The sequence below is a fragment of the Falco punctatus genome (genome assembly GCF_963210335.1).
Source record: "Falco punctatus genome assembly, chromosome: 4".
Taxonomy (NCBI): domain Eukaryota; kingdom Metazoa; phylum Chordata; class Aves; order Falconiformes; family Falconidae; genus Falco; species Falco punctatus.
This window is the reverse complement of record NC_137583.1, coordinates 37,787,465-37,810,386: the sequence shown is the minus strand read 5'-3', so window position 1 is coordinate 37,810,386 and position 22,922 is coordinate 37,787,465. Positions and strand designations below refer to the sequence as shown.

At 60.5% G+C, this 22,922-nt stretch overlaps 2 protein-coding genes across 14 annotated transcripts in view; both read left to right on the top strand.

Annotated features, from left to right (window-relative positions):
- Nucleotides 1-5,751, top strand: part of CAPN15 (calpain 15) — a 60,831-nt gene extending 55,080 nt beyond the window's left edge. For 11 of the 12 annotated variants that reach the window (XM_080387346.1, XM_080387347.1, XM_080387349.1 and 8 more), the window contains 7 exons: nucleotides 874-999; nucleotides 1,683-1,835; nucleotides 2,069-2,230; nucleotides 2,539-2,768; nucleotides 2,974-3,134; nucleotides 3,447-3,625; nucleotides 3,806-5,751. In XM_080387346.1, coding sequence (XP_080243472.1) covers nucleotides 874-999; nucleotides 1,683-1,835; nucleotides 2,069-2,230; nucleotides 2,539-2,768; nucleotides 2,974-3,134; nucleotides 3,447-3,625; nucleotides 3,806-3,983 — 1,189 coding nt within the window. In that variant the 3' untranslated portion in view covers nucleotides 3,984-5,751. Of the gene's footprint in view, nucleotides 1-873; nucleotides 1,000-1,682; nucleotides 1,836-2,068; nucleotides 2,231-2,538; nucleotides 2,769-2,973; nucleotides 3,135-3,446; nucleotides 3,633-3,805 lie in introns of all 12 variants that reach the window. The other variant, XM_080387356.1, reaches the window with a different exon arrangement.
- A 102-nt stretch (nucleotides 5,752-5,853) lies between these two features.
- Nucleotides 5,854-22,922, top strand: part of PRR35 (proline rich 35) — a 48,424-nt gene continuing 31,355 nt past the window's right edge. For both annotated transcript variants that reach the window (XM_080387362.1, XM_080387361.1), the window contains exon 1: nucleotides 5,854-22,922. This exon is cut by the window's right edge. The gene's annotated coding sequence lies outside the window, so the exon portion shown is untranslated.

The window sequence follows — 22,922 nt, the reverse complement described above, 5'->3', positions numbered from 1 at the left end:
TCTGGAGCATTGGTGGAGCTCCCCCTCTGAGCTCTGAGAAACTATTTCTCCTTTATTCCGTTTTCACGTGAGATTAAAATCCTGGTGAACTTACCTGTGCATGTTTACTGCTGACTGGCAGGAGTTTTGAAGTGGCCGGCGTTGAGCCTGCTTGCTTTGCTTTTGATTTTTTGTATTAAGTACCTGACCCTGCACGTCTTTCCCACCCATACGTGGCATCTTTGCTGGGCATGACTATAGGCAGTCTATAGGCGACAAAACGAAAGCAGAGACCTCTTGTTCATCGCTGTGGCAGGAGGAGCAGGAGCACAGTTAGGTTGGCTGAAGGCAGGGTTGCCCCTGCCAGCCTGCAGTACAGGACCACATGGGAGGCTGATGGGTCCCATCCCATGGTGTGCCCCCAGGGCTGGCTGGTGCAGACCTCCCACCCCGAATAGCCTGTCCTCAGCCCCACGGAACGGGCCACCTGCCCGCGAAGGTACCGCTCACCTTTCTGTGTGGCTGAGCCCTGCCAGCCGTCAGAGACAGGCAGGATCCCAGGGCCTGGCAGAGAACGGGTGAGGTCTGGGTAAAGCTCTGCTGTGCACGGAAGGAGCTTTCACCCCTGCAGGTGAAGGCACTGCTCAGAGAAGCTTGCCACGGAGCCGGGGCTCAAGCATGCATGTGAGCGGGTGGAGGGAGCTCGCTGCTGCCCAGAGCTCTGGCCAGTGGTGCTGGGGCACTGCACTGGGGAGGTTTACAGTGTGGTTGCAGAGAGGGAATATCCAGGAACCTCCTGGAGGGAGCCTGTCCCGTGCCTCGACCAGCAGGGATGAGCTTCCCCCCTGTATCAGGCCCGGCAGGACACTGAAGGTTTTGCTGTCCCCTGTGCAGGTTCCTCATGGGTGCGTCCTGTGGAGGAGGCAACATGAAAGTGGACGATGTGGCCTACGAGAGTATGGGTCTCCGTCCACGGCACGCCTACTCCATCCTGGATGTGCGGGACGTCCAAGGCTTCAGGTGAGTTCGGGGTGGAGGCTGGTGTGGTACAGCTGATGTTCCTGCCAACAGCCCCAGCAGAAACCTGGGGGGTGGGTAATTGGGTACCTGCTGCACAAAACCTCAGGGGCTCTTCGGCATCCCATCATTGCCAGCGAGGGCTGTTTCTCCGTCCCAAGGTGTCACATAAACGCTGTTGTCATGTGAGCTGTCCAGAACGCCCTGTGGTGCAGAATGGTTCACCTGGTCTCACAAGATGCAGAGGACTGAGTTGAGCTCTTCCCACTCAGTGAGGCAGTCAGGGCATCCTTCTCACTTTTGGAGGGTGGGGGCACAGAAGCAGGTGCTGCATCCGACAGCCTGCCCGCTGTACAAAGCCCCGTTTTCAGCCGTGTCATGCTCAGCAGCCTCTCCCCGGCTGAGCCTCATCCCCGCAGCACCTGGCCGGAGGCCCTCTCGGCATGGAAGGGCAAAGGGAGCTGCAGCAGGTCCGGAGCTGCCAGACAAGAGCATCTGGGTCCATGGGGGGATGGGAAGTTACATGGAGGATGCTCTGAGGGCTTTGAAAGGCAGGGGCAGAAGTAGCGTGATGCTCTCTGCCGGGGGCTGGCTGGGTCTGCAGACCTGGGAGAGTATCTCGAGGTGATCTTCCTTGCACTCTCCATCCTCCTGGGATTCTGACACTGTTTCTCCCCTTGTGCCAGGTTACTGCGGCTCCGAAACCCCTGGGGCCGCTTTTCCTGGAACGGCAGCTGGTCTGACGAGTGGCCACACTGGCCGGCTCCCTTGCGTCATGACCTAATGCCCCATGGCAGCAGCGAGGGCGTCTTCTGGATGGAATACAGCGATTTCATTAAGTACGGTAGCACCCAGGAGGCAGAGGCTATGGGGCAGGGAGCCAGACAGGGGACAGAAAATGGGACGTGGGGGTCAGGATGGGGTAGGCAGGACTGGGCCTCCCCAGGGGGGTGCAGGTGACCTGCAGGTGCCTGCTGCTCCTGGCTGCGTGAGCTGCAGCATGCTGGGGTGTGGGGGCAGAGCAGTGTACCTGCGGAGGAGCCTGCCGGGGCTGAGCCCAGCTTCCCCACAGGTATTTTGACTCCGTGGATATCTGCAAGCTCCATTCTGACTGGCACGAGGTGCGTGTGCAGGGCATGTTCCCCAACAAGGCCAACGGGCCGGTGACGGTGACATCGCTGACGGTGTTGGAGCGTGCTGCCCTGGAGTTTGCCCTCTTCCAGGAGGGCAGCAGGTGAGCTGGGCAGTGCTTGGGCTGCAGGCAGTGACCTGGACCCAGGAGAAATCCCAAACCCATTGCCCTCTTGCCCCGTGCCATCCTGACGGGTTGCAGAGCTGAGGGATGGGCCCCCATCACCATTTCTCCAGTTCTCAGGGGCTGCTCAAGTTTCAGCCAAACCCAGTCCCTGATCGCAGGCTGGCTCCTGGGGCTGGATACTTGGGGCAGCAGGAGGACTCATCCTCTGGATCTGCCGCGGCCTCCACGTGCTCTGCGGGGCAGCGCTCGGGTGACGCGTGACCCTTCTCCCCCTCCCGGCGCAGGCGGTCAGACACGGTGGACAGCCACTTGCTGGATCTGTGCATCATGGTTTTCCGGGCCACCTTCACCAGCGGGAACAAGCTGAGCCTGGGCCGGCTGATGGCTCACAGCAAAAGAGCTGTCAAGAAGTTCGTCAACTGTGACGTCATGCTGGAGCCGGGCGAGTACGCCGTCGTGTGCTGTGCCTTCAACCACTGGAGCGCTGCCCTGGCAGGCCCCTCTGCCACCCAGGGTAAGGGGCTGGGCCGCCCTCCCCACCGCGGTGCTGGCGGAGACTGTGGGGGAGGCAGAGGTGGCAGAGCCCATGATCTGCACCGTGGGGACCTTCCTGGGGGTGGAGGTTGCCTGCATGAGCTGCAGCCCAGCAGCACCCTGCTCCAGGGACTGGGGGGGTGGTAGGAAGTCTCACTGGTCCTCCTCATGTGTCTCCTCCGCAGCATCCAGTCCCACCAGCAGCCGACCAGCCACTGATTATTCCAGCTATATCCTGGCCATCTACAGCTCCCGCCTGGTGATGGTGGAGCAGGTGGAGGCGCAGCCCACCACGCTGGCGGACGCCATCATCCTGCTGACCGAGAACAAGGGCGAGCGCCATGAGGTGGGTGCAGATGGCGCAGGGCAGGGGCCGGCCTCCCGGTTGCTGCCATGGGGAGGGGATGATGCTGCCGGCAGGAGCCTGGACCCTGTCTCTGCTGTGTCCTGAGTCGGGCAGGACTGTGCCAGCTCTGGCTGCCACCTCATCCCCTCCTACCCCATGGATGCCCACCCTCTTTGCTCCCTGGGGCAGCGTGGGGTACCCCGGCGGATGGGCGGCCCTTGGCTGGAGGTGGGGGATGCTGGTCCGGGGGCTGAGATTCGGGGGCGGAGGTGCCCAGAGGCTTCACACCCCTGACCCTGCTGTTTGCCCCAGGGCCGAGAGGGGATGACATGCTACTACTTGACGCACGGCTGGGCAGGGCTCATTGTGGTGGTGGAGAACCGGCACCCCAAGTCCTACCTGCATGTCCAGTGCGACTGCACCGACAGCTTCAACGTCGTCTCCACGCGCGGCAGCCTCAAAACGCAGGACAGCGTCCCCCCCCTGCACAGGTCCGGGGTAGGCAGGGGTGGGTCACTGGGGGGCTGCCCAGCCAGGGCAGGCAGGAGGCCTGGAGCAAGGCAGAGCCTGGGGCTGGCAGGGAGGGGTGGGCAGAGGTGGGTGACAGGGAGGGGTGGCATCGCGGGGGCAGAGGCAGCTGCCTGGCCCTGAGCCTGTTGCTCTCTTCACAGGCAGGTGTTGGTGATCCTTTCCCAACTGGAGGGTAACGCTGGCTTCTCCATCACCCACCGTCTGGCGCACCGCAAAGCCACCCAGGCCTTCCTCAATGACTGGATGTCAACAAAGGGCACCCATAACCCGCTGCTCACGCCCGAGGTCGCCGGGCTCCACGGCCCGCGGCCCCTATGACGAAGCGCCTCCCCCTCCCCGCTCTGCTCCCCCCTTATTTTCACCGAGCCTCTGGCCTGGGGTCGCCCCCCGAGCTGTCAGCGCTGAGCCGTGGGGCAGAACCAGAGCGTGACACCCAGCACTTTGCCCCACGCCGTGGGGCCGGGGCGAGCTCTCAGGGCCAGGACCAGCTCTGCCTGCTGCCCCCCGCCCTGGCACTGCCGTCCCCCCATGCACTTTATGAGGAGCGGCTGGGGGCACGGGGCCATCTCAGGATCCCACCTGCCCTGTACCTGCGCTGGGGCCCGGTGCCCTCGCCCTGCCCCGGCATGCAGCGGGGGGCTGCGGGAGAGGGGGGGGCTGGAGGTTGCTGTCAAGGCCCTTCCTCGGCACCACGCTCAGGACTCTGCCCCCTCCCGCAGCGCCAGGGCCCTGGCGCTGCGAAAAAAAGAATATACCTCTGATGTCTGTCCGTCTGTGTGACCCTCCGTCTGTCCCTGGGCCCTTCCTGCTGTCTTGTTCCCCCCGTTGTCCGCTGCCGGGACCGACATGGCACCGACGTCCCACAGCTGGGCCAGGGGGTGCTGGGGTCACCCCACCGTGGTGCCACCTGTGCTGGCTGCTCATGGTGGGGGTCTAGCATGGTGCCTGGACCACCCCCATCCACCTCACTGGTGGCGGGGCTGGGGAGGAGGGGGTGCTGGGCTGTTTTAGAAAGCTGCTGCTGAGGGGTTTTCACCGCACCTGGGAATGAAACCAGAGGTGCCCAGCGCCGCCGCCGCAGGCTGGGGAGCGAGGCCATGGGGTGATGCTCGGGAGGGCTGTGGCAGCAGGGAACCCCCTCAACTCGTCACACAAGTGTTACTATGCAAAGGCAGGCGGTGGAAGCAGTGCCTGGAGAGAAGCCATGGGTCCTGAGCTGGGCTCAGCCCCCGCTGTGGGGGCCGCTCCCCTCCCCGTGCCCTGCGGAGGCGAGGGGTGAAGGGCAGCAGGTACAGACGTGGGCTTTGGGGAGCAGTGTCTGTGTTTTTTCATGGCTTTACTGTGTTGCCATGTGCCGGGGAGGGGTGGGGGGTGTATGATTTCGTTGTGGGGGACCACAGAGCCCCATCCTCCATGAGCCGAGTCCTGCGGAAGGTAGCGAGCATGAGGCGAAGGCTTGTGAGGGCCCCGGGGTGCCGCTGGCCCCGGCAGGTGCTGGGGGCTGACCCCCACCGTTTCAGGGCATTGTGGCTCTCTGGCTTGGTGTGTGTGGGGGGGTGTTTCAGGGGTCCCCCGGTGTCACCCTCTCCTTCCTAAGCTGTGGGACCTGCAGCTCTGGGGGAGCAGTGGGACATGCTGGGCCCTGTTCTGGTTGGGACTGTGCCAGGGGGCAGCCTGTGCCCTGATCCCCGCTGGGGGGCTGGGCAGGGGGATGTGTGGGCTGGGGGCTTTGGCCTGCATGGCCCTCTGTGTGTCCCAGGGGGGTGGGCTGCCCTGGCACCTTGCCAGCCCCCCTGGCCGGGGCTGCTGAGCCAAGCTCTGTCCGTGTTTTTGTTGTTCTGTTTTCTCTCTTCCCTGCTCCTTCCTCCTTTTTTCTTCCTTACTTTTTCCCCCCTCCTCTCTCTCTTTCTGTCTTTCTGAGCTGTGAATATTTTTAACCCTGTAAATACTGGCCAGCTCTCAAGAAACATAGGATATTTTATCAATTGTAAATCAGATCAGTAATCCCTGTATGATATGAATTATCCATGGGTGGTTTTCAAACTCAGGTTCTGACGGACCAAATAAAGTTTTGTTTTTTACTGAAGCTGCCTGGTTTCGCCGTGCTGGGCTGCGGGACAGCGGGGAAGTGGGGGCGGCTGCTGCCGGGCTCTGGGCTTTGGGGGTCCAAGCCAAGAGCGCTGAAGGTGTTTCTGCGGAGCGGTGGCACCCGCCGGCGCCCCGAAAACAGCAGGAGGGTGAGCTGAGGCTTCGCGAGCCTCTTCAGCCGCGGTTCGGGGCGCGGGGGAGCGGCAGGGGGCGAGAAGGACGCGAAATGCAGCGAGTCCCGCAGACCGGGCGGCAGCCGCCCCGTCCCGGGGCCGAGCAGGGCTGCGCTGCAGCCGGGAGAGGGCAGCCGCTGCGCGCCCATAGCGCGGCCACTGCGCGGCCCCGGCCCCCGGGCGCGCCGCAGCCGGGGCCGCTGTGGGGCTCCCACCCCGGGCTGAGCATCGGCCGCGCGTAGGGCCCCTCCTGCCTCAGTTTCCCCACCTGCGGGCTGCGGGCTCTGACGGTGCCGGGGCCATGCCCGCCGCATCACCCGCACCGTGCCCAGGCTGGGGATGAAGGAGCAGCTTCACCATCCTCCCCATCACCCAGGGCAGCACCCGTCCTGCCCCCCCCGTGGGGCCGGCGGCGAGGCAGGCTGGCGCTGCGGAGCTTTCCGGCTGAGCGGAGGCGGCCGGCTGCCAGCCCGCTCTCGCCCGCGGTGGGCACCTTGAGACCAGCACGGGGAGACAGAAGGAGAGGATTTCGGTTTTTCTTACAGCAACTTGTAATAGATTTTTTCGGGCAAAACATCTTTGCATTCAGGAGGCCCTGTCACAAGCCATCAGCCTCAGCCGGGGAGAAACAGATGGAGAGTTAATTTTGGCGGGGAGGGCACCGCAGCCTCCCTCCTTTCCCTCGGCCTCCTCCAGCCCTGCTGGCAGAGCCGGCTTTAACCCGCGCAGCCCCTCGCCCCTGCCCCCTGCCCGCTCCCTCCCGGGGTGCCGGCTGGGCTGTGTGGCTAAACCTGCTGCCGACCACCACTAAACGTGAGCGGGGTCCCCCCACCTGGCTCTGTGCTGCTCCAAGCCAAGGACACGCTCAGACATCTCAGCCCAGTGACCCAGCAGTGGCCCTTGCCGCAATGGTGGCCACACGGCCAGCCCAGCTGGGCAACCGCCCCACTTTCCCCACGGGTCATGGTTCCCTGGGGCCATGTCCTGGTGGGCCCCATGCCAGCCAGCATGCTGGGGTCAAATCCTGCCCCGCTGGGGGCTCAGGCACCATGCACCAGCTGGGCCGGGCTGTGGAAGGGGCAGCACCTCTGGGAGCAGGTGCATGGATGGCAGTGGATGGCAGCAATGCTGCCTGTGGCCCTGGGACACTGTGAGGAGCCCTCAGGACACCCCCAGGGTCGCCGACTGGGCTGAGAGCAGCCGTGTGGTCGTGGCAGGGCTGGAGGTGAAATTAAACCGTAATTGTGCATGATTCACCAGGGTTGAGCCAGCATTAACAGCTTTATAATTACATATAATTGTGTGTCAAAAGATGAAATTGTGTTTGACACCTCAGCTTCAGAGTGGTGTTGCTTCATCAGTAAATTTGTCACCCCTTGACTCTGGCGTGTCTGAAGCCTGAGGTCTGGGGTGGGAGGAGGGATAGGCAGCGGTCACGGTGGGTCTGGGGGGATGGACAGGGGGACACAGGGGGAGATGGAGGATGACTGCTGTGGTACTGACCCTCAGGAGCATCAGAGGCTGAAGCGCATGTGGGATAACGAAAGCAGCAGGCAGGGGCTGTGGCTACAAAAAGCCAAGTGCTGGCACAAGTCACCCCAGGAATGCTGGGTCATGCTTGGTGTGACAAGACAAGCGGGGCAGGCTGCTGTGGGCGCGTGAGCCCACCACGCTGCCCGCTGCTCCTGCTGCCCATCGCACTGGTCCCCTCCACACCCAAGGTCGGTGCTCGGGCATCACAGTGCGTGCTGATGCTCCCTGGGTGGGCATGAGGATGCTGGAGCAGCCAAAGGCCTTTGCCAGCCCATCGGTGCGGTCACCCCCCTCGGCCCGCCGAGCCCAGGGGTGTCTCCCCCAGGGCTGGGAGGTGGAAAAGTGGGTCCTTGCTGCGGGATCCAGGCAGGCGCTGGCCGCTCGTCAGGCGCTGGCAGACAGCACCGGCACCGCCGGGGCTGCGCCGGGGCTGCATGGGGAGGGGGCACGTTGGGGAGCGAGGGCTCGAGCGCTCTCCATGATTCACTCTGACTATAATGGGAGCTGCTGGTGAATATTTTATGGCTCCCACAGGGTAGATAGAACATATTGTGCATTTTACGCCACAAATCTCCGCCTAGAGACAAGAAGGAGGCTTAAAAAAGAGCAGCACCAGCGCTGTGCCGGGCTGGAAGGGGGCAGAGCCGCAGCGCTGGTGCCAGAGCGGGGTTTGCACCGCTGCCCACCCGTGCCACTCTCCCCCAGGTGCCCCGCGCCCAGCAGCACCTCGGGCAGGCAGGGTGCTCAGCAGGCGCAGGATCGGGCCGCTGCCCGAGCACTCGCGGTGGCTGCGGCGGCGGGGCTGGCTGCCCCGGGCCAGGCCTGCCTGCTCTGCGGCTCTGCGGAGCCCGCAAAGTGCTTTGCCCGGGGCTGACGCTGCGGGAGGGGGCCCTGCCCGCCCGCCGCTGCCTGCACCCGGCTCCTCTTCGTCAATAATGCAGCCAGTGCCCGGGACTGCCCGCTGGCGCTGCCCGCAATAATGCATCGGGGATGTGAGCAACCACCCCTGCCCAGCCCAACGGGAGGCTCTGCACCCTCCCACCCACCCCCGGCCCCCTCCTCATGCTCGGCTGAGGCTGGTGCTCCCGGCAAGCCATGGAGGAGCCTTCACCTCTGCATGCGGCAGGCGCTGCCTGCTGCTGCCCACCTTGCAGACACCAGCATGGGGGTTGCAGGGGGCTGTCTGCATGGAGACCCCATGCCTATCCCGGCACCCCCAGGGGGAGCAGGTGCTGCTGGGGCCAGGGCTCCTGCCTGGTCCCGCTCAGCAAGGGCACATGGCCTGGCGGGCACCGGCACCACGCGGCAGGACGGTGGCTCGGGCTGGGACGCCAGTGCCATGTCTGCACGGGCGAGCTCTGGGCATCGGGGTGCTTGCCCAGCTCCCCTCGAGCGTGCCGCACTGCCTGGCGGGCAGGGAGCCATTACGGGGATTGCCGGCAGCTGCCTGCACCGACTCGAGCTGGGCTGGAGCCGGGGGAGGCTGTTGGGAGCCCAGCGGCAGCGGGGAGGAGGAGGATGAGGAGGATGATGAGGAGGACAATGTAGGCGCAGGCAGCAGTGGGTCAGGGCCAGCCCACAGGTGCCACTGTGGGTGCTGGCAGCCCTTTGCCCCCTCCACCCCACAGCCCCCCAGCTCCCCACACAGCCACAACCCAACAGGGTAAGGACCTGATGGTTGGGGACAGTTGGACCTTCAGATGGGGAAGAACCCCCCCGAGGTCTAGGTCAACCTGGGCACCCCACACTGCACCAGGGGCAGCCCCCAGCCCCCCAGCATGACCATGCAGGCAGCAGAGGACATGCACGCAGCCACCAGCATGGGCCAGCCTGGGCCTGTGTCCCCAGCTCTGCCCTGTCCCCATCACTGATGGGTGACCGCAGCCCTCTGACATCTCTCCCCATCCCGAAAGGGGATACGGCACAGCTGCACCCTGGGTGGGAAAGAGCTGCTGTGCGGTCCTCACCTGGGGGTCATGGTGGCACATGGCCGGGCGGCTTCACAGCAGGGCTGCAATGGAGAAGACTTTGCCGGGATGAAAGGGAAAGCCCCAAGCCAGGGCAGCTCCTCTCCTCCTCCTGCCCGCCCTCCCCATGTGAAGGCGGCTGGGCGAGGGGCTGCGCCGGGGTCCGGGGCCGGCTGGCACAGCTGGGGCTGCCTCGGCCAGGCTGTCACGGGCTGGGCTATTGAATCTGAAAGCAATTAAAGCCATCATCAGCGCTCGCTCGGGGCTGGCTCCAGGCTGCAGGGAAGCTGCCACAACAGATCATGTGCTCGATGCTGCTGGCCCGAGGACCCGGCTCAGCCCCGCGCCTGCTCCCACCCATGCCCCGACACGCACCGGTGCCAGCCCCGGCCAGCACCCACGCAGGGCAGGCAAGAGGCCACGGTGAGGGGCACACGGCAGCCCCAGAGGCAGCTGCTTGCTCTTAGTGCATCTTGGATGGGGTCCTGCTGCCGGGGGGGCTCCACAGAGGGATTTGACCACCAGCTTTGGCCACCAGCTTTGGCCACTGTCGTGATCGCCACATGCTTGTTGTGACGAGGCAGTGGCAGCGCCACGCAGCAGGATGGGATGGCTCAGCAGTGTTTCCATGGGTCCTGGGGAGGGCTCAGCACCCTGGTGCTCTCCCTTGGGGCACAGTGGGGCATGGGAGCTGCCTGCACTGGTGGCTTTTCCCGACAGGGTGGTTGAAGCCCATGGCCCATTGCTTGTCCCATGTGGTGACAATGGTGACAGCCCCAGCAGGTCATACCCTGGGGTGGGGGGCAAGAAGGAGCAGACCCCAGCCTGGGGAGCCACCGCAAGCAGGGTGGGCGATGGAGGGGTGCTGCAAAGGGTCCAGCCCCCGCGGCAAGGAGGGGGCTGTCACCAAGCCCCTTCCACCCTGACAGCCCCTTTCCCGCTGACGGGGAGCGGTGCTGGGACCTGCCAACCCCACACCCCCCATTTCGGTGGGGCTGCGGCTGCCTGCCCATAGCCCCCCAGTTCAAGGCTTCGTCCAGCTGCTCCGGGAGGTCCTGAGGCTAAAACCATCGTGGTGCTCCCGCCGGGGCGCATCGGGGCGGGGGGTCCCCCCTCCTCGGGCACCGCACAGTTAAGCAGAAGTTTGCTGGTACGGAAGTTGCACATTGTCTTGAGGCACATTTTCTGTTTTTTCACTTGTGAAATATTTCTGTCAGAACCAGTTAATGTACAAATTAGCAGCGGTGGTCTCTCTTACGTCTTCTGACTCACTAATTTGACAGGGGGTGTTTCGGTGGCGGAGCTTGCTCTTGACAGGCAAACGGGAGGTCAGGGACCCGCAGGGGGAGGAGGCACCGAGCCGCAGCTTCCCGGAGGTCTTCTCCGTCCTAGCCCACCCCACCGCTCCTGCCTGCTCATCCCTGGCTGGAGGAGTTGAGCTTGGGTTTGGGGTTTTTTTCCCCGAATCAATTTTTTTCCCCAAAAAAGGCTCCTGTTCTAGGTAAGAAAATGGGAACTTGGGGGTGGGGGTTACACTTTTGGGGTCCTGCAGGCAAACCCGAGGTGCACAGCTGCAGGGGGCCAGCACAAGGAGGGGACATGGGCATGGAGAGGGCTCTCCACACCATGGCCGCATCCTCTCCCGAGCCAGGTCACCCCTGGGACTCCAGATCTACTTTTGCAGGATGACACCCCCTCCAAATTGCCCCCATCCTCCCCCTGCCATTAGAGAGAAACTAATTGATGCTCACGTTATCTGTGCACACCGTCCCTCCACCCCAGGTTATTGATGAGCCAAGGGGCTCCATGGCCCCCTTTTATTTCTCGATCTGCATAATTGGGATGTTAATCTGCAGGGGTTGCGGGGGGGACACCGCTGCCTGGGGGGCTGGAGGCACCGGCTGGGCATCGTGGCAGCAGCAGGGAGCGTCCGTAGCAGGCAGGGCCCGTGAGACATGGCCCCAGCGTTGAGCAATGCTCAGGACCATGTCGTGCAATCTGTCCCCGGGCTAGAGGCTCACGCGCCAGATGGACCTCGCGCCGTGCCCAGGAGGTCAGCAGCTCTCAGGCAGTGGAGGGGTGCGTGCTAAAAACCAGCAGCCTCTGCTTGTGCCACCCTCTGATGTCCAGGGACTATGGGGACTGCAGCGAGTTAGCCCATGACGGAGCCGGACAAACATGGGCATCTCCTGACCACACTCCTGGGAGGACGGGAAGAAGCTTGGTGGCTGCTCTCTCCAGCCATGGTCTTCTGACTGAACGGCTGCCAGGGGCTGGAAACGAAGCCAGGAAGGTGACCAGCACTTTGGGAAGGGCAACTCCACAGCGCACATTTCCCCTCTTTCTACTGACGTTTGCTGAGGGTTTCATTGGGGGTTGAGCTCTCCCTGCTCATTGGGTTTACACCTAAAGACATAACCCCACCCAGCCACTGGTGTTGTACCCTGTGGCCAGCACCCACCCTCCTGTATCAGACACCCCCAAAACCCTCCCTTTTGGGGCCAGACAGGGTGCCTGGGTGACCAGGTCTGGTATGTCGCATCAGGCAGCGCCCTGAAGAGTTCTGGGCTGTTGTATCCTGCAAAGGTCTCAACCCAGCCAGACTGTGTGGCCCTGACTTCCCCCAACATTCAGCTCCATTTTCAGACATTCTGTTCCCAAACTGGACCCCCGAGATGCTGCCCTGTAAAGGTGAGGCACCAGGCTCCGAAAGCAATAGTCGAGAAAACCCGTTTTATATCATGCTGCAGAGAAACAGTGGCTCGGTCCAGCCTCTTCCAGGAGCCCCTTGGCAGCAGCACCGAGTCTGGAAAGAAACTGGGAACTCCCGATTCCCCTTTCTAATCGAAGTTTGCTTTCCAGGGATGAATCTGTGCCCAGCTGGCAGACACAACCAGTCTCTGGTTATGCTGGCGAGGATGCCCAGGTGACTCCTGCACCACGACGCGCAATGGCTCATGACCCTTGAAGCAACTCTGCCACAGCATCGGTACCCTCCTTTTCCCCGACATTGCCAACCTCACCATGAACTTGCCCTCGCCAGGAGCCACGGCAGCCACCCCAAGCTTCAGAGAGGTACCGCACTTCTCCCCATACCTGAAAAGTCCCCACTGGTAGCAAGCTGGCATGAAAACCACCGTGCTTATAACAAGGAAAGCTGCCTGCTACATCTACCGCTTTCTAGCTTGCTTTTGGCAAGAGTATTTGGACAGATGACTGAGGAGAGCTCTGGATTAAGACGGCAGCCTTCCCTCTCAGCCAGATCCAGGCCTCCTTGGGGCCACCTGAGGTGCCCCATCACGGCGAGGTGTCAGTGCACTGGAGGGACCCTGACAGATCACTACCCATGGCACGGCGCAGCTGTGCAGGGAGGGCTCTGCCCGGGGCTGGTGGTGGCTTTTAGGGGCTGCAGGGGAGCTCCGGTGGGGAGCAGCCCACCTGCTGGAGGGTCTGGCGTGGCTGGAAGGCAGAGACAGCTCAGAGCTGACGGGTACCCCAGGGTCTGCAGGAGAGATCCTGTACCCACCCAGCCATCTGCCAGGGTGGGTGTCACGCTCCAGCCAGGGGTCCTCTGCACCCCAAGGTGCCCGTTTAACCAGGTGGCTCCAAACGCATCCATCCCACCACCCCAGGCACCTGCCTCATGTGTGGCCCAGCTCCCCACCCACCGCCCCAGCACCATGCTGGCCGTGTCCCACCAGGGACAGAGAGCAGGACCATGGCTGGTCACACCCCGGTTCCCCAGCACGAGGGGCTGTGGGAGCAGCGAGTGCCGAGTGCCAGCCTAGCCTCGCCGCTGCCTGGGAGGGAGCTGCCGGATGCAGAGGCGGCTGGGGCGAAACAGCTCAGGCAGCACAAATCGACTGTGACAGCCCCAGAAAGGCTGAGCCTGGGGGTGCGGAAAAATACAAGTTAGTTTCCTTTTCCTTACCATATGCTTCCCTTCAGCTGTGGGCGGCACGATAATTACTGCCATCCACCATGCTGGTCTGGCTTGTCACACAGGCTGCCGGCTGCTCCGCAGCGAGGGCTGAGCACAGTGCTGGATCCACGGGCAGAGCTTGCCTCAGCCCCACGCATGCTGGAGAGCGGGATTTGGGTTCCTGGCCCCCAGGTTTGGTCATTCCTGGCACCAGGGACATCAGCCTGAAAGAATTAGAGGCAGGGAGCGAGCTGCAGACTCCCTCTTCCCCCGGCAGTGTCTCCTGGGGGGACACATGTCACCTTGCTATTCACTTTGGTCTGGGTGCCACTTCTCCACTAGCCATCCTGCCGCTGCGTTGCAGCCTGGTGTGAACATCTCTGTCACCCTCAGCACACTGCTGCCAGGGAGGTCCCGCGTTAGCCCCTGGGCTGCCAGGGCTCAGCTACTGCATGAGCAGTAGGGGACAAGCTCTGGAGAACACCCTAAGGACCAGGGAGGGGGTAGGCTCAACAGGGTGGTGCACCAGACCACGTCTGTGAGGAGGCTGCTTTGTCACCAGAACAGTCCCTCTTTCCCCAGTCTTCACCAGCTGAGCCTCCCAGGTGCAGTGTGGGAGAAGGGTCATAGCGCACACTCTGCATCTTGCACTACTTGCTCCTCACCATGGACCATGGGAGTGGGATGGGGACACAGTGTCACAAACTGGTATAGTCCTTCTAGCCTGTCACAGCAGTGTGTGTCCAGCCACGGCCTGTCTCCCCATTGCCATAGCAGCTCCTTCTGTGGCTCCTCTGGTGCAAAAAATGCCAACAGCTTCATGACAGTCCTAAAATCCATCCGTCATGTCTTTGGATGGCACGTGTGCACAAACACCTGGCTCCTGCCTCAGTTTCCCCATCACATCAGCTCACTTTCCCCGGCCTCAGCAGCATCCTGCAGACCGCAGCTGAAACACTGGGAGGTGCAACAACTGCAAAAATAATCCGGACTCTGGCAACTTCCCCTCGAATCCTGTCAGAGGCTGTGATAGAGAGAGGGATGGATCCAGCCCCTGGCTGAGCCATCCTTCCCCAGCCCTGCCCCGAGGGCTCAGCTTTGCAGGGCATACACGTGGTAAAGCAAGATTTAGGAGATCTGAGGTGCCGCAGGCTCAGCACCACCTCGAGGGGCTATTTGGAAGATGAACTTTCCCACACACCGAGCGGGATCTCTCTTTCCATTCCACATTTCAAAAGGAAAAAACCCCACACCTCATCTTCCCTCCTCCGCCCCATCCCTGGGAGGTCCCCCCGTGCCACCCCTGGCTCTGCCCAGCCGGTTGAGTGAATCGCTGACTCTTTAACCGGTTCTGCGACGAAGGACCTTAATCGAGTCACCGCGCCGGGGCTGGGATGCTGATGCGATGTGACAGCTGCCCCGCACACCTCCCCGAACACGGCTGCTCGGGGCGATGGCCAGCGCAGCACCCCAGTGCCGGGCACCCCAGTGCCGGGGCACCCGTGGCAGCAGGGCTTTCGGCAGCACTGGGGTGGGGGGCACCCACCCGGGGAGGGCTGGGGGGCTGGGGGCTGAGAGGGGCTGGGGAATCCTTTGCCATCACCCAAGTGACCCCTGACGTCACTGGAAGGCGGTTTAATATCCATCAATCACATGGAAAATCGCATGTTTGGCCCCAGAGCCCTCCTCCCCACGCCCCCCCCAGCCGCCTGTCCTATTTTGAAGGGCTCATTTTCTCAGCGCTAATGAAAGCGACAGCCCTGCAGGGCTGGTATTTGGGGTTATCACTGAGAATATTAATGGCTGGTGCTTGGCGTTAACTCTTTAAGAGGCCAGCCAGAGGCCAGCGCTGGGCTGCCTCTGCAGCGCTGGAACCTGTCCTCCCCAGTGTTGTGTCTGGGATGGGGTGGGTGGGATGGTGACCCTGTTTCCAGGAGGTTTTAATTGCCTGTTTTCACCCCCAGGGAGGCTATTGATCCAGCTGCCTCCTCCTGAGAAGGCTGGGGAAGCAGGGAGGTGGAGGCTGCAGGGGTGATGGGTGCTGCTGGCCGGTGCAGCGGCGAGGCTGGGCCTTGGGGCAGATGGGGTGGTTGGGGGCTTCCAAGGGGCCTCCTCGGGGACCTGGGGGAAAGGCAGGTGCCAGAGGTGACCTGGGATAGCCAGGACGTGGGCAGGGAGAAGGGACAAACTCATCTTGTGACCAGGAAGGCTCCGGCAGTCTGAGCATGTCTGTTTGGCTGGAGATGTTCATGGCTGATTGGGACACGGAGTTCCCCACGGGGGCTTTGCAAACACCTGTGTGTGGCTGCTGAAGAACAGACACGTCTCAGAGTCCATCCTGCAACACCCGCGGTTTTCACCTCCCTGGCTCCACCATTGGCATCTCCTTTGGTTTCAAGATCACTTAGGTCACTTCAGTGCCAATGGAGTCACCCATGTGACACCAGCCAGCCACCAGCTCTCTGGGACCCCAGGGTGCCTTCGAGTGGTTGATCCTGTTGGGCAGGGGCTTGCTGCAGTGGTGAGGGAGTGCTTGTCGTAGGCACCCTGCAGTGCACAGCCTGCGGAGGACACTCACGTGTGATGGCTTCTTAGGAAAAAAGTTACCTCCTTGGGCTGCATCTCAGCAACAGGTGATTGTGGCCATGAAGAAACCAGCTGAGAAGCTGGGGCATCAGCCTGTCACAGGCTAATCCCAGTGGTGAAGAAGGGACAGCTTCTTCAGGAGGGTTGTACTGTGCCCAGAGCCACCAGGCAGGAGTTACGGCAGCTCCTTTGGAGATCCAGGACTGGTGTAAAGGGGCCAGAGAAAACACAGACTCATTTTATACCAACATCCGTCCAAGCTTTGAGTACGCTAAGATTCGCTTGCAACTTTCCTGGTTCTGCCATCAGTTGTGCTGGTGTAAAATCAGGAGCGACGCCGTGAACGCCGGCGGAGCAGCCGCAGTGACAGCTGATGCTGAAGGGAGGGTCGTGTTCACCGGGGCAAGAAGAGCTCGCCATCGGCCTCCAGCCGGGACACGAGGGTTTATGGCAGGGACCCCGCGCGTTGGGGAGCTGGCTGCTGGCCTCTGAAGCCCCTCTAATTGGATGCATTTAAAGATGCCTCCCGAGCTATCTTTGTCTCCTTGCAGCCAGCAGGACACACGTCCCTAAAATGACACCAGCTAATTAAGGCGGTGGAAGCCCAAGAACTCTTCTGTGCCTTGTTTGTTATCTGAGAGCCTGAGGCAACGCTGAGGCCAGTAGGACCCTGACAGGCAGCTGGAGAAACCTGGTAATGACAGGGCCACCAAACCAGTCAGGGAGAAAGAGGCAGAAGAGTACAGAAATCAGCAACGACAATAACAACCAGCCACTCTAATGGTGCCGAGGCGCCTACCGTGCCTTGGAGAGATGGGATCAATGAACCAGAGAGCTTCCTCCCTGCTCCTCACCTTTTTCCAGGCACCTCCAGGCTAAATGGGGTGGAGGGTGGGGGTGGCAGTGGGAGGGCACTGGGGATGGAGTCTGCTGCATGGAGGTCAAGAGATGAGTCTATTACCAGGTTGTTTTCATGCTTGCTGGGAAAACATAGCAGCATCTCCCTGGCTTGGCTAGAGAACTGTCCCACTCACCAGCTGCCTGGGATGTGACTCTGGCAATCCCTTTCTATCTGCCTTCAAGACCCAGGAGCCAGGGCACAAGATATGTATCTAGCACGCACATATGCAAGGCTGGACCTAGAAGAACAGTTCGTGAAAGAACATCTCCTTCCTGCCCCTCCTTGAGTATCTCCTCCTGCTGCTCTCCACCCTCGTTTTTACCTGCTTTTACCTTCTGAGAAGTAACACCTGTAGCATCGCTGAGCCCACTGCCACCTCCCTCACCCTGCACTCTTTGTAAGCCCTCAAGAGTATCCTCTGCATCTCTTCAGTGTGGGGGGACACGCATGAGAGCATCAGCTGCTCTCCACAAAGGCCACATTGCTGGAGCCTCCTGGCCATTGGGAAGGAAGAAGGCAAGCGATTCCCAGGGACATTGAAGCACACGCACTAACACCAGAACTGCTCCTCATCAAGGCCTGGGACAACCACTGTCACCCCACCTCAAACCCTCAGAGCCCCCATTCCCCCAGGCTGGCCTTCAATGACACGCATCCTCTAACCCCAGCCCCAGCAGAGCAGCCACCCATACCAGCACCCATCAGAGAGCCAGCCACCTCGAACTCCCTTCCCAGCAGCACCTACCCACAGCCTTGTCCCCAAAAGCATGGTCCATGACCTGCTGCCAGCTCTTCAACCTCCAGGAGAGGGATAGGACCCTGCCGCTGAGTGCTGAGCTTGTACTGGTTTCCCTGTGGGGAAACACCTGAGAGTTCGTGAAGTACACCCTACCCTAGGAGACATGAATTATTCCACCTCCATTGACTCACTGGAGACATGTGCCTGCTGGACATCTCCTCTACAGCACGTGCGTTCAGTCTGTCATTCCTTTTTCTCTGACAGCCCCACATCAAAGAGAGAAAGAGGTGCTTCTTGTGCCTTCTGCCATGGCTAGACCATCTGAGCAAACACTAGCAAAACCTGATGCGGTCAGGAGGAGCAGATAAAGAAGGGTCAGGGCTGCAGCAGGGTGATCGTCTGCTCTGTGTGGAGGAGCCTGCAGCTCTCTGAGGGACCACGTTACATTTTGCTTTTCTTCTTCCAGTTACTTATGATTCTCTGAGCATCCAAAGCCTGGAGTTTACATTATATGACAGAACAAAAATGTCCTATGGGCAAGGGTCTAGGAAATCACACAAACAGCAATTTACTAATTTCATGCTGCTCATCAAAATCCTGAAGGCCTGGGGGTCTGGGGATGGGATGTGGAGCCTTTCTCTTCTGGGGCAATTAGTTTCAATCCAACCTTTCTAATGACTGAAGGTTCTTGCTTGCCTGAAGGCACTTCAGCGGCCTGTGGGAAAAGGGCCAGGGTCTCTGTGTCACTCAGGTCTCTGGGTTATCGAACCCATCTCTGCAAGGTGGGGTCTCATGGGCCAGCTCAACTGGGTTTCACCCTTTAAGCCAGTGAAAAGATTCATGATAAAGATGGAGCAGGTAAACAAAGGTATGGAGATGCCTCACCGTTCAACCTTCCCAAGGAAACTGTGGTCCAAGATGAGACGGTACGAGGCTGCTCATGGGCTTGGTTGCAGGGTCTCTACAAATAGTCTTTATTCAGGCTTGGGCAGACACAGCCAGACCCCGCAGCCCATCCAGCAGCCACAGCAATGGTGATTCACCAAAATAAATGGGGACATTGCTATTCTGAGCTGGTTTCCCCAAGGTGCTGAGCTTCCCTGGTAGGGAGCTCAGAGCCCAAGTCCTCGGACTGCTCTCCCTCCACGGAGCAGGACCTTGTTGCTTCCCTGGATTACCAGGACTATTTGGCTGAGGAAGGCAAGCAGCAGGAGTCAGCATGCCATTTATTTTGTTCTTATGGAGGTGACATTCATGGTGCATCGTTTGGAGTCAAAATTTGCTCCAGTGCCAGCAAGGATTGAATGTTTACCCTGGTGAAGACACGATAAAGACTCCAGGGTCCTCAGACAAGATTTGAAGACCTAGTTCAGCTCCAGTTGCAGAAAACCAGCTCCAGTTCACAGCTTCAGAAAGGCGTTCCCATCTGTTGCTTTCCCCAGACATTGGCTACAGCAGCTACTGAAACAAACTCCTCCACACTGTCATGACATTGTCACTGAGCTGAGGGTAAAAGGGACGGATCTCACCCACTAGTATATGATCTTTTTTTCTTCTTTTCTTTTCTTGGATTGCTTGGAGGCTGAGCCATGCCTTTGGCTAATTTGTTGACCAGCATACATATCTGCCTACAGCTGGAAGCATATTCTCTTCTGGAGCACTTGCCCCATACAAAGCAGGTTGCTTGAATGAGAAGCAGAGAGAAATGGTGTGTTTGTGCCTCACTGCAGTGGGACACCGTGTGGGTTTTGACCCAAAGCCTTCCAAGGAGTCCAGCTCTCCAGGCGAGACCCAGGCTATGTGGTCCTGTGGTTGGCAACAGGATGCGAGCATCCAGCTGGGCAAAGCTGCTGCCCCCCCCCCCCCCCACACACCCCCTCAGACATGGGGTGTCCAGGGAGGCACTGCTAGCTTTGCCTCCTCCTCCTCCTCCCCAAAGCCACTCTTGTCTTACCTCTTACGGTCTTCATTCATTCAAGTGCAAGAAGAGCCACTGGTGTGGCATGCTGCGGGGAACACGCCCGGGGCATGTCCCCTGCCCTCAGGGCCCTGTCTGTCCCCACGCGTGGTGAGAAGCCATGGCCACCCCCTCCAGTCCTGCCTCCCCCCACTGTCCCTGCTTCCCGCGCTGCCACCTCCCTGTGCCGTCAGTGCCGGGACAGCTGATGGACCCTGACAGCGCTGCTCTTTTTCTCACGACCCGTTGGCTGGCTGTGAGCGGGGGGACCCAGCGCACACGGGGCCGATGCCCCCCCGCCACCCCCGCGGGAGGTTGTGTTGCACTGAGCAGCTGTTCCACATCACATTGCGTCTCCCTGCCCATGCCGATGGGCCGCGGCACTCGCCCTGCCGATGCGGCACCGGGAGGCACGGAGCCTGGCGCGATGGGGCTGTGCCCAGGGAGGACGGCCAGCACGGGGACGGATCTGGCTGCTGGAGACCTAGGGCGTGAAAGTGCTGCTGAAGGGGTGAAAGGAGCAGGGAGGTCTCCGCATGACACAGCAGCCATCACCCTTACTGTGTTGGCTCAACACACTGGTCCCAGCTTGCTTGCCAGCCCTCCTCTGTGCCTTGCAAAACTCTGCCTCCCTCCTCTTCATCCTCCACCTCCAAAGCTGCATCCAAGCGCACTGTACCTTCTCTTTGCTATTCTTGGCTCACTCAGCCCACGGCCGGTTCTGCCCTGCAGCATCTTGCTGCCAAAGATGGAGGGTGTCCAGTGCTTCTCCACTTTGCGTCCAAGCCTACTCCTTGTTTTGCACACCAGCCCTCCCCTGCAGGGAGCTGGCAGCTTTGCAGAGCCAGCACCGGGCTCGCCTGGATGCAGTAGCCCCTCAAGATGTGCAGGACATGAGCCTGGTGTCCGGAGTTACTCTGGCTCCTGGAGCAAGGAGCTGGAAGATGGTTTCCCATTCAATCCATATCCTGAGCGGGAGTAAACCAGCGCAACGGGTGCAGCTGCACGGAAGCGATGACATGAGGTGCACGCTGCTTCCTCAAGCACGGGGCTCACTCGTCTTGGCCTTCCTTGCACAGCAAAGCTCCCCATCCCTGGCGCTTGCAGTAGTTCTGCAGTCTCACTGCACAGCTTATCCATTTTTAAAGAGCACACCTCATAAATACTTTGTAAAGCACCTTCTAGCCAATGTGCTTTTTTTGATATTTTTTTTTTCTTCTCTGGCTGTTTGGAAGGGATGCTCTCCCATTCCTCTCTGGTCTGCTGCTCTTACCGTTATCTTGTACATGGTTGCTGCTTTGAAGTCACCAGGGCTCTGCCTTCAGCACTTGAGGTGAGCTCTGTGTGGTGCAGCATGTTGTCCCCCGCAGTGGGTCACAGTGAAGGATGACAGCTCTCCCCTTTGCTTCCAGGACCCTGCAGATGCCATCGGTGCCTCCATTGGCCCTGCTGTGTGCAGCCTGGGTGAGCTGGTGTGGGCACCTCTGGACCCTCACCCGGACCTTCCTCACCCTTCCTCTCCCAGGGGACCCCCTTCCCTGATGCCCACCGTGGACACCCTTCATCCTGCCCTCTTCCCTCACTGCTGCTCTTACATCTTCACATTTGCCTCCAACTCTGCCCTTTTTCAGTTCATTTCCATGTTCAGTTTAAAAAGCAGGTGGGTGGTGGAGCAGGAGATGATGACGACTCAGACACTACTTTCCAGAGCTGCCTCACTGCTTGGGAGATGTTCCCAAGCCAGGGTTTGGCTTGTTCAACGTGCAGCAGGATATTCTTATCGTTCCCTCTTTCCTGAATCAATACGTTGCATGGTGCCAGGCTGGGCACTTCCAAAGCAGTTTGCCACAGCTTTTCTCATCACCGGCCAAGCTTCAGTGTCTCCAAAAATGTGTCAGGAGAGCTGAAGGAAGCTTGTTCTGCCCAGATCGTGTCAACTGGCATGGGCTTGTCTCTAATTCCTCACTGTATAGCTCCAGCAGCCTTTGACTTGACCAGGTGCTGATGTCCAATGAGCAACCCGGCAGTTCCTGCCAGTTCATCCCTGTTCCCTGCTCCCAGCTCCTGCTTATTCACTGGCCCCTCTTCCAGTTCAGAGGTAGTTCCATGGGTTTAGTTCGCTGCCATAAAAGAGCAAAGTTCGCACGGTCATGCTGGCTGCCCCAGCCTTCAGCCTCCCCAGTGCTTGGTCCCATTTCAACCGCATCGGACAAACCAGTCAAAATCTCAAAAGTGATAAGAGGTTTTGTGAAGCTTCTTGGCTTAGTCTGAGAGAAAGCCCCAAAGTGCTGCCCCATATTTCCAAAGTGCTGCTGCATGAAGTCACCAGTATCTTCTAGAACCCCCACCAGCCAAACAGAGTGTGCACGGCCAGCCAGCACCGATGCCCCAGGAGATGCTGCCTCAGCTCCCAGGGCAGAGGGTACCACAGGGCAGAGGGACGGGAAGGTGCCGCTGAGAGCTGGGGGAGGTGTGATGAACAACAGGGCTGGGGGACAGAGGCCTGGGAGCAAAAGTGAGGTGAGAAGAGTGTGGCATGTGAACCCAGGAGAGAAGCTGGGCAGCTGCAGCTGCTCACACCACAGCTTGTTCCATCTTTTATAACCACCTTCACTGGCCTCTGAGCCTGGTTTCTTCTTGTTCTTACCTGGGTGGTAAAACCATCCCAGGAAGGCTGTAGGAGCTCTTCCCACTTTTCTGCTTCTGGGTGGGTGGTTGGTTGTTGGTGTTTTTGTTCTTTTTTTTCAGCTGTGAGAGTCTCACTTTTGTCCAGAGCCTCACCTCTGCGAGCTTTGGCATCTCAGCCCAGGGAGGACTTTCCCAGACACAAAAGGGACGGCTTCGGAGCCTTTTGTTGTCGCTTTCTGCTTGCCTTGGTGTTAATGGCTCTTGAAGGCAGCCTGACTCCATAAGGCAGCGCAGAGTAACCTGTGCATCGAGCGGACACCCTCGCCCCTGGGCAGGACCCGCCTGCTGCAGGGTCAGCTTTGCTGCTGTCACTGTGAGGCATCACAAGGGTCTGTCCCGGTGAGCGAGGCTGTCCGTGGCAGCAGGTAAGCTGGGGAGGATGGGGTCTGTGGTGGGCATGCAGGGCCCAGAGCTTTGTTTCTGCCTTGCTGTTGGCCAGGGACCCGTCTACTCTGCCTTTGGTTGGGTTGTTGAGTTTTGGCTGGAGATCCTGCATTCGGCATGTGCCGGTCACCCCCAGAAAGGTGGATGTGGGGGAGAAGACAGGAGCAAGGGGCACACACCTGAGCCCGCTGCTGATGGAGGCGTTGCAGAGCTTCCTGACTAGGCTGGAGGGAAGCAGCTCTGGAAAGGGATGTGGCAGTGCAAGCCCTAACTTTACTCCTCGTGTGGCTTTGGGACTGACAAGGAGACCCTGGAAGAA